This window comes from Pygoscelis adeliae, unplaced genomic scaffold (genome assembly GCF_000699105.1).
Source record: "Pygoscelis adeliae isolate BGI_AS28 unplaced genomic scaffold, ASM69910v1 Scaffold359, whole genome shotgun sequence".
NCBI classification, from domain to species: Eukaryota; Metazoa; Chordata; class Aves; order Sphenisciformes; family Spheniscidae; genus Pygoscelis; species Pygoscelis adeliae.
The window spans coordinates 734,648-745,426 of record NW_008825553.1 but is presented as its reverse complement, the minus strand read 5'-3'; the positions used below and the strand labels follow the sequence as shown (position 1 = coordinate 745,426).

Here is a 10,779-nt window from a genome sequence, read left to right as displayed (position 1 = left end):
AACTCTAGAAATTAAAACTTAGTGCTGTGCACATAGTTGGTTTTATAACTGCTGCAAGCAAGACACCTATTTCCTTAAGAAATGCCTTCGAATACTTTCTTAAAATGAAAGTCAGCCAGTTCACTGGTTTTTAAGCTCTTCAACTGCTCATACTGGCCTTGGATGGGAGCCACATGACTAGCATGTAGCCCTGCTGCGTACTGGGCAGAGCATGAGGTCCTCAGTCTGCCATGACTCTGCAGTACCAGGTGGCTGCAGAGGTTCTCTCGTTTGACATAGAAAGGAGGTAGCCTTTCAATAGGAGGAGCACGTGCTGTCCCATGGCTTTTCTCAGAGACCACTGTAGATCTACAGTTTATTTTTGTGGCTGCTTACAATATAAGGCTCTGTTCTGAGTACCATGAATGCCATATGGTAAGAACGGGGAGTTTGTATGAAATCTAAACAAGAAAGAGATACAGTTCCTTTTCCATAGTGTTCTTAGTTTTTTAGGGTGTTGTTAAGTTACATTTTCAGGCTTTTCTCAGAAGAGGGAGAGACATTTCCTTCTTTGGTCAAAAGTGAAAACTAATTGCCTGTCTTCAGGAGATGCAGATTTAGAACCACCAGATGTGTATAACATCTGAAGAACTGGTACAGCTGCATGCTGCTTATTTTACCCAAGATGTCCTAAGCGGAGAAAGCTTCACACATACAGCCTGCGTTTGAGCCTTAGGAAACTCCCTTAGCCACTGCTTTTGAATTTTTATAGTATAGCTATTGCCTTGACACAAACTGGATAACCTCCCTGGCTTATTTCTCTGGCTTACTTTATTCCATGGTCATAATTGTTCACAAAATGGGGAAGTCCTGTCCTCAGTACTCGGTTTTGCCTAGGACTAACTGGACCATTGCATAAAGCTGAGGTTCCACCAAAGCAAAATGAACTGCACTGTCCTTCTGAGCACTGAGCACTGTTCAAATCGTGATCACTTCAGGTCTAGAAAAGCTTTAACAGAAATAGCTGCCCTAAACCACATAGGACAACTGTGCATTAGACAAATTCCTTACGAGCAGTGCTCTTATATTGTCTAAAGCCTATTTAAAGTTCCTAAATGCTAGATTTTTTTCTTAGTATTACAAGTGAATCCCATAAGCAACATCACACCTGCAGCCAGTTTAATCAAAATACAAACCATGCGTGCTTCTGAAGCTGAAAGCACACTACTTTCACTATTCTATCCTTGTGGCCGAACGTGATAGAAATTACTACCCCTTCTGCTTACCTCTTAATCACATGGATTTTCTGTTCCTGAAGTTGTTTCTATTCCCTGCCCTGCTTCGATATTAACGGGGCTATATGCTTCAAACCATGCCACCAATACATCGCTGTTATTTTGTCTTTTTCATCTCACTTGGACAAATGCAGAAGCCTCACAGGTTTATTAAACAAGACACACCTATCCACCAATACGGGCTACATCTAATTAAGTACAACTCTTTGTTAGGGTGTTTCCTGAATAGCTTGCTAAAGTATTTCCATTTTTTTCCTTCCCTCACGTCACTGCCTCATGCTTCTACTGTGTGATGACACATGATAGGGCAGAGGTGAGGGAAATTGTAGTGCACCTGAGACTTTAGTTTAGAGAATATAACTTAAAACTTATTTCTAGAGAGATGTTACCTTTTGAATAGCCCAGGAAACACCTCTCTGAATCTTTAGGTACCTGAAGATCTCCAAAAGTCTGATTCCAAGTTTAAAATTAAACACTTGGCTCTCAACTTCCAAACTGTAGAGCCTGAGCCTATGTCAGAAGTTAGTTCCTACGGACAAAAACAGACTGGGAGGTTCGTAACACAGATTTTTCATGGAACTCTGCTTATAACTTGGCACAGCTTGGGAAAGAGGAGAAAAATCTTGCGTGCCAGAGATTTGTGAAGATAGTAGATTAAGGCCAAAAAGACCAAGGTGATTATCTCCTCTGAGCTGCTGCAGGGCTCAGACTGCAGAGCTCCACTCTGTGAGGACTGCATGAAGCCTGGTGACTGCTGATCCAGGGATGTAGGAGATTTGATTCCAGCTCTTGCACTTATCCAGTAGATGAGCAATGTCCAGGTTTTTTGGTTGACTGGGTCATACCTCTTCCAACGAGAGGGGAGAGCTGCTTTTCTCATTACACAGCTACAACTGTTAAGTAAGGTATGGACCAATTGCTCTGGAAGAGGGGGCACTGTGCTCTGGTCGTCCCTGACCCTTTTGCAGTGGAAAGCAGGTCTCAAGCCCTGGTGAAAGAAAACATGGAGAAGCGGGATGCTGCCTCCACCAGTACAGCTCACCTGACCTGCAGCCTTTCTGCCAGCTTCCATCCTGAGAAAAGCTGGACAAGACAAAGAAGTGATCCCAGGCTCTGTTTGCAGAGCTGTGACATGTCAAAATAATTTTGTAGAGGTTACACAACTTCAGAGCTTCCTGTAACTCAAAGCCTGGGGATTTTTCCTTGATTGCACAAGAAAATGGGTGGTGATTGTATTTAGATGATCTATATCTTTCTAAATGAAGAGGAGGGATTACAATGCAGGATGTGGGAGACCTCATCACTCTCTACAACTACCTGAAAGGAGGTTGTAGCGAGGTGGGGGTCGGTCTCTTCTCCCAAGTAACTAGTGATAGGATGAGAGGAAATGGCCTCAAGTTGCGCCAGGGGAGGTTTGGATTGGACGTGAGGAAAAATTTCTTTACTGAAAGAGTGGTTAAGCATTGGAACAGGCTGCCCAGGGAAGTGGTGGAGTCACCATCCCTGGAAGTATTTAAAAGACATGTAGATGCAGCGCTTAGGGACATGGTTTAGTGGGCATGGGGGTGTTGGGTGGACGGTTGGACTCGATGATCTTAGAGGTCTTTTCCGACCTTAATGATTCTATGATTCTATGTACCTAAGGACACTTTGCGGAGGACAGGTGAGGAAAAAAAGGAAAATTCTAGTTGATGAATCTTTTCTACACCTCCCCTTTTTACTTTAGTTCAGGACCTTAATTAGTACATCTTGCTTTCCTCTTTCAAAGCAGTTCCCAACCCCTCCTATCACCCTCTACCTCTTTCTGATGTTCTGATTCTCTGAAGATGTCAGCTTTAATACCCTCCATCAACACCCTTCCCTCATCTGAGACAACTCTTTCTGAATGCACAGAATGGCTATGCGTGTCTCCCTCTTTCCTTTAATGCTTTGCTTTTCTATGTGTCCTTTTACTGGAATAAAATGGGAGAGTATGTTCCTGTGAGATGTAAAGAGTGCAAATTAAAAATACACTGAAAAGGTCAGTACTGACCAGTGAAGAGAGGCCTTGTCTCTCCTGTGCCTTTTGCTGGTGGACTTCTGATTTGATTCTTTGCTCAGAGAGATGGTCACAGTCCTGGTCTTTCAGTGACCCAGAAGGAAACCTGGCTGGGAAGTCTCATGGGATTCCACTCAAACCAAAGCATTAGGCATGGGAAGCCCATGATTAAGTCCTGTTTTAAAATGTAATGTTTTTCAGAATGAGCTGCAGTCACCCTTTGTAGTTCTGGGAAACATAAAAACACACACACACACAGAGTTATATATCAAAATATTATTGCCTCTGCATAAAGCAGCTCTCAGACATTCTGCACAGCAGGGGGAATTTCAGTGTCAATAAGTATACTTGTATACTTAACCAAACAAAACCAAAAATAAATAAATAAACAAACATGCTGCACGTTTATCACTTTGACTTCAGTTTGCTCTGTTGAAACACAGAAGGTGATCTCTCTTGGTTGAGGTGTAGATCTTTTCATCCCACAAAAAGCAAAGGTTGTTAAATGTCTCTGTAAGGTACTTCCAGTCAAGCAGGGGTGCAGTTTCTTGTGCAGTTACAGAGAAGCAAATGTAACATTAGCAGTTCATCCTGGCTCAAAATCAACATGCAGGCACAACACACTGTGTTTTCAGAACCCAGCTGATGGTTTCACGCAGGTCCAGGTTGTGTTTTTGCTGTCTCAGAGGTGTTTTTGCCTTTCATGACTCACATGTAAAAGTTACCTTGCTCTGAAGTCTCAAGTGAACACAAGGCACTGCGTGTTTGCTGTGTGACACCTACATGAGTTAGTTATCACTGCATGCCTCACCCCTGGCTGGGTTCGAATAGTGTGCCTCATACCAGAGCCCTAACACCTTATCACAGCTGTACTTGTACAGAGGGATGGTGAACGTACGTTAGTTACTTAGCAGTAAAAATATACCTTTTGTGTCCCTAAAGCCATATGCCTTGATAGGCCAGACATCAGTAGAAAAAACTCTGTCTAGGTGAATAAATACAAAAAGCACCGCTATCAGTTATTTGTCCTTGTTCTTGTTTAGGTATCCTTGTCTGGATATCTGGAGCTATCTAGCATTTTCCAGGCATGCCACAGAACTGCTAGGGTACTCTAGCTCCTTCCCAGGTAATGTGTGTGCTCGTAGCCTTTGAATTTAAACTTTTGATCATATTTTTCCTCCATATTTGAAGTTTCAAATGCGTCACTTAGCACCGTGGATGCAGGAGGTGTCCCTTCTGTAAAATTATCGCTGTCACAGTCACTTGCAATACCTTCATCTTCTGCCACTTGTAATGTCTGAAAGGAAATGAGCAGCTCAGTGCTGGGATCCTCACTGAGCTGTGATATCTCACCGATCTGGACATGCAGATCAACTACTGGTTTCTGGTAATACTTGGTGAAATGATGAGCCTTCCTATGCAGGTAGTGCTCATCGGCTGGAAGTTTGGCACAAATCCCATCCATCAGTGTTTGAAGCGGGATCATTTCCAGGCATTCATCCCTGTCTGTATCATGCTGTCCATGTTCCCTGGGACCTGGGAATCTCACCTCAGTGAGGGATATTCTTCCCAAAGAGGAACTGTGAGAAAGGGATGCCTTCTCCTTTCCTTGGGATCCTGAGGTGTCCACCTCTTTCTTTCTTATTGGAAAGAACGAAAAACCCAAGGTACTTAGGTCAAGCACAGATTCACTATCCACAGAGAGACCTCCAGATCCAGAGTCCAAGCTAGTTTCCTCCTGAGCTGTTCTGGATGGTTGACAGATGAGATGTCTCTTTGGAAACTGAGGCATTTCAGTGTATGGGATGAAAGTACTGCTCTCTTCTTCCTCTTCCTCCTCTTCTTCTGATGATGATGATGATGATGAGAGGAAAGAAGCCATCCATGGTAGGCTGTTTCTTGCTAAAGTTTTGTTTGTCTTCCTTTGTGACTTTGGCTTCTCTGTGCAGATAAGAGAGTCCCTGAAGAATTCCTTTTCACTGGGCTCACAGTGAAAGGCTGGTCCAGCAGCTTTTAAATGAGATAAATCCTACCAGCGAAGAGAAACAAGACACACAGATCAGTGAGTTAGTGATGCTTTTTAAAGAAAAGTTTGGATATAGGACATGCCAGAATCAAAGCTTACTTATAAAGGGACTTTTGAATGCAAAACTGAGAAGCGCAGAGCCCATGCAACTCCCCCACTCCTCCGCAGTTACCCTCTGAAAATCAGCAAGACTGAGTCAGGAGGGGACCCCAGCATTTGGGCCATACCAAAGCATGAGGCATCTTCTTTCGCTTAGCATCTTGTTTCAGCAAGCAGATGATGAAGGCACTTGTCAGAAGGATGGGGAGGACAAACACAGGGATCATGGCAGAAAATGGGAACTTCCATTCCACTGCTGAAAAAGAAAAAGACAAAAATAATCTCCTGCTGGTGGTATATTTTATGCTAATAATGGGCTATTATACTCAGCTTTTCTTTCAGAAATCTCAGAAAATGTTAGGCTCAAGATCCTTATTTTACAAATGAAGAGAAAGGATAACAGGCTTGCCTAAGATCTAAGTCACAGTCACAGAGAGAAATGAACATTGATACCAGCCAGTGCCTTACCTGGAGCAGGTAAAATGCAGGAGAAATTTGAATATTCCCAAAATTTCATTGTGAGCGTAACTCAAGTAGAACATTTCAGGATTTTCAGGAAATATTTCAGGGTTGGATTTTTTAAATGAAAACGTTTCTATAGAAAGCAGACACCTTTCACTAGGATATCCAACCAATCCATTTAACAGGAAGCACATTTTTTTTCGTTGAAAGCTAATTTTGATGGAAATGTTTGACTTGCCCTAATCCCATTTGATGTTTCACCACATCCTTTTCTCAACAGGGACATACCTTTGTGGTTTAATAGCACACATACTGGTTGGGAGAATTTGCTGCGCTTGAAGTCAATGCTTTGGAAGGAAGATCTGGCACTTAAACAGTAGTTGCCTCTAAGTGCAGTGGTGTCGATAGTCACTGTATTCTTCCTAAAGATACCTTCGTATTGCTTCTGTTTAGAAACAAAAAGAACAGAGAGTTGGAAAGATGATTCTTTCATTATTTGAGTGGTGTTTCTCTACCTTTTTAGCCCATGATTCTCTTCATCATGTTGTGTGGCTCCAGTGGTTGGAAGGTGCATGGAGAGACACTTCATGTCTTGCTTGCTGTTTGTAGCAAGCATCTTTCCTAGCGCTTATGGATCTAGGGTGGGATTTCCAGCTCGTGCTGTGCTCTGTGCCGCCATGGCATGCTGTTAGCAGTACCTGAACTAGTTGTTTTAAACCTCAGATATTGCCCTATTATACTGACTATAGTGTAGCCTCCCCATCACATCTTCCTGATAAAAACAGGAATAGCATAGGAAAGGGAACCACCAATAAAATAAGGATGCACTCACACACATCTACTTCTTTCCTCTGTCTTTGGTTTAACTCTGGTTTGTCCATTTCAGTTTCTCCAGGCCCTGGATCCAGTCCCTCCCTGCCCAGAAATTTGAAGCTATTTCAATTCAAGCTGGGCATCGTTCCTCCATTTCATCTAAGAAGTACCACTTTTACTGACCTTGTCTTCAGATCCAGCTTCCCAAAGGTTCAAGTCATACATCCAAGAGAAACTCTCCACACAGGTGGCCAAAGGGAAGGAGGCATTCACATGGATTAAGTTCTTCTTTACATTCACATTTAGCACTGGGGGAGCCAGTTCCACTGTAATTGAGTGATCAGACATAAGAATAGTGCTTGCTTGTGTCTTAGCTTCACAGAAGTAATGCTTTTCTGTGGACCGGTCTACACTTCTAACTGTTATTTGTGATAGACATGAAGGAAGGAGGAAGGCAAAGGAATACCTCTTTTTTATCTAACATACCCCCACTGGTATGTGGAAAGCTTGAAACCAGTTTGTTCACCTAGAGCATTGATGAACAAATTCTGACACCTGCTACAAAATTTATTTTCAAATGATCATGGCTCATTGTTGTTTGTGCTCACTCAAATCTCTGTCATTCATAAAGCTGCTTGTTACTGTTTCTCTTTCTGTGGTGTGTGGTCTACTAGTTTGCTCATGCCAACACTGTTGTTGGGATGTCCTTTCACCCAGGCTGTAACCTAACAGACACTTACCATCCAAATAGTATTCCTTGAACTGTGATTCTACCCATGGTGACTGGAATCGTCCAGAAACAGCTTTTACTCGAGCCCGGACTTTAACAAAGAAGTTTGGAAGCACACAAGTCAGATTGCAAGAGGTACTGCGAATATTTTTGCAATGAGGAACCTTTATCCATTTGTCCATCCGTTCCTGGCTAAAAGAAGAAACAAGCACACCATAACATTAAACATGCTGTTTTATTATAATTGATAGAGCAAGAGAAGGAAGTGTTTTGGAGGATGGGTACCGAATCTTGCTCAGAGTTTGGAGCACTTTCCAGACGGATAAGGATTGGTTTTGGTGAAAGGTGAAAGGTGAAAGGACGCAGCCAGGTCACTGATCATAATGACATTGATTAATATACATGCACAGATGTTTGCCCTGTGCCATACTTTCAGTCAGACATCCTTTGTAAGCGCTTACCTTTCATACCTCACAGTGTATGTCACATCTGGTGGAGAGCCTTCTCCTGGAGTCCATGTCAAAATCATGTCAAAATCCTTTGACAGTAATGTAACATTTTGAGGAGGGGGAAGTTGAACATGACCTGATTGGAAGAGAAAATTGCATGAATGATTTAAAATATCTTTGGGGATAGGAAATATCACCTGGTTTTGACCAAGGTGGTTTCAAAATTTGGGGCAGAGCAGCTCAGTTCATTTAAGACTGGAAATTGGCTATGGAATTGGTATGTCTGTGATGTAGTCATGTTTTCCTCATCTCTTATAAAACATCTTCATCTCAACAGCTTTTAGAATTAGGACCTACGTTTGTGTGAACCATCCTATTCTAAAATTTGGGTGGCTTCCCCCATGGTCTCACTGGATTTCACTGTGACCTAGTTTACAACCCCACAAACTCCAACCTGACTCCCTTGCGCTCCCACCTTGTAGCCCCTGGATGAGGCAGACACAGCCGGCTCACACCACTCATTCAATCCCAATTCTTCAAAGGCAGATCCTACCACGAACACAGGAGATGCAGCACGCAGGCCTGCCACTTGGACTTTCCTGGTACTTACTGTTTGTGATAGGTAAATAAGTACATCGCTAGCCTTCAACAAGACACATTCTACAGACAGATTTTAAATTGCCAGTTCTTTACAGTGGAATATTTCACTTTATGTGAATCATTCCCATTTAAACTGCTTAAAATTTACCTGTATATGTCTTTCCTCCTACAAGCAAAGCCACATAGCATAGTGAAATGAAAAGTAACAAAGAAGACAGCTGTACCATACCTCTAGTCTGCCTCAAGAAGCACAGTGCCATCAGGACTCTGACTTTCCAGGTAGACATGCCGAAGCAGAACTTTTCCACTTGTAATATATTTCTTTTCTTGCTACCTTTTCATCATGTTGTTTTCTTGTATTAAGTTGTGTGAATTATGGAGGAGCGTGCAGTTAATGAACTGCACACATGTGCACAGCCTCACTTCCTGGTACGGCCCAAATATAGCACTGCACATTGAACTGGGAAAGGAGCAGATGTGAGAGTGCTTTTGATGAACGAAAAATGTTGTAAAGATTGCAGTACTACGCCCTCCAGTGTAACAGAACTAATCTCTGTCACAGGCTACGTGCAAAAGGAACACAGTAAAACAGTGCGAGCCTTATCTTGTGAGGCACCTCATTAAAAAATTGACCTTTGGAATTTACCTGTGTGGCTGTGAAATATTAATAGAAATCAAATAAGGTTTTACTGCATGAGATATCTGATAATAACCTAGCAATAATAAAAAACAGTAATCAGTCAGTAGTATGTGATATTATGATAGTCTTGTGTTCACAAGAGATCAAGGATTTTCTCTTAATTTATGTTTTTCAGAAGTTGGGGAATTACTCCACTTTACAGATGGGGGAAGTAAAGTGCAGAAACGGGACAGGGATCTGCCCCATACACAGTGTGGGCGAATGAAAGGGCGTGGATCCTTCTGATAAATCCTGTGGCTCTGTTGAATGCCAGTGCTGCAATTTCCTTGTACCTTAGTTACCCCTTATCAATTATTTGTCATCAGCCCAAAAGTATCAGTCAAGATCATGACCAGTTGCCAGGACTGTGCCAACACATGGATGGTTCTTGGCCCCTGCACTGCCTGATCGATGAGCACATTGGCTGTTGGCCTTGGCATTTACAGCTATGAAACTCTCGAGGTGTTTGTGTTTTCAGCATGCGGTACCTTTAAACTCCAGAGCTCTCCTGGGGCAAAGCTCCGTTCCTAAGTTGCTGCTGTATGTTACAGCCTCGTGTCTTCCTAAAGCAAAGTCATGGAGACAGCAGTTTTGTTCTGCGTGTATCAGAAACATAGCAGGAGACATTCTGGTTCAGCCAAGTACAACGATGTGCCCAGGCGTATGTGCTTGGAATAGCTGTGCCATTGCATCCTGTGCACAGAGAGAGAAGGGGGAAAAATAGCCCGATCAGTCTTGCTGTTTGGTTGCCACGTCTACTCTCCTGCTCTTCCCATCACAATCACATCCAGGCCCGTGCCATGAGGAAAGGAAATGGGTCAATGAAGTCATCACACAGAAGGTAACGCCAGCATAGAGAAAAGGGGCTTTTCTAGGTCTTCCCCAGGTGGAAAACTCACCAAGCCCAGCAGACAGCCCGTTGCTCTACCTGTGAATGTCAAGTCTGGGTATAAGCAGGAGAAGAGCCGATGGAGCTGGGATTTGTATTGGCAAAAGCTTGTACGTTTACCAGGAAGGTATCAAATGTCTCATTTCCCTGAACGTGGTACCATTCAAGCCATAGGAGGAGATGCAGTTACAAGTTTCTTCAGTCACAACTTTCTCAAAAAATCTCCATTTCTTCTTATCATGGGCTTCTATTACCAGTACTTTTCTTGTTCCTTGGCTGTTTTGCTACCTCTGTTTAATTTCTATGAAGTTTCTCTTTCTCATGCAAAAAGAACTATAATCCTTTATAAGGAAAAAAACGAAGCTAAGCATCTGGAGGGTCCTAGGTCTATCCCCCTTCAGCATCAGAACTGCAGAGGTCGTACCAACACATGGCTCTTAGGCTTGCTGTAGCAGCCTGAACAAAATAGGAAGCAATTTTAGGGCCAGTCTCATTAAGGTCTTGCTAAGAGCCCTCAGGCAGCTTCTCTTAAAGATGACATGTGATTTTTAGTAAGCGTTTGCAAGAGGTGAATCTTATCATCATCATTGTTTCCCGTGAAACATCAGCCCTGAAATCTGGGCTCCACCGGACTCTGTGGCAAAACTCCCCCTGATTTTGGCATGACTGAGAACCTGTCCCAGGAAAAACAAGAAAACAAGTGTGCTGTTGGCAGCAAAC

The 10,779-nt window shown here is 42.9% G+C and overlaps 1 protein-coding gene across 1 annotated transcript; it reads right to left on the bottom strand.

Annotated features, from left to right (window-relative positions):
- Nucleotides 1-4,423: 4,423 nt before the first annotated feature.
- Nucleotides 4,424-8,778, bottom strand: IFNLR1 (interferon, lambda receptor 1). The gene is made up of 7 exons (XM_009332138.1): nucleotides 8,721-8,778; nucleotides 7,904-8,027; nucleotides 7,453-7,634; nucleotides 6,896-7,038; nucleotides 6,188-6,344; nucleotides 5,566-5,690; nucleotides 4,424-5,341 (listed from the first exon to the last, which is right to left on the bottom strand). The coding sequence occupies exons 1-7, from the start codon at nucleotides 8,776-8,778 to the stop codon at nucleotides 4,424-4,426; spliced, it is 1,707 nt and encodes a 568-aa protein (XP_009330413.1).
- Nucleotides 8,779-10,779: the final 2,001 nt, after the last annotated feature.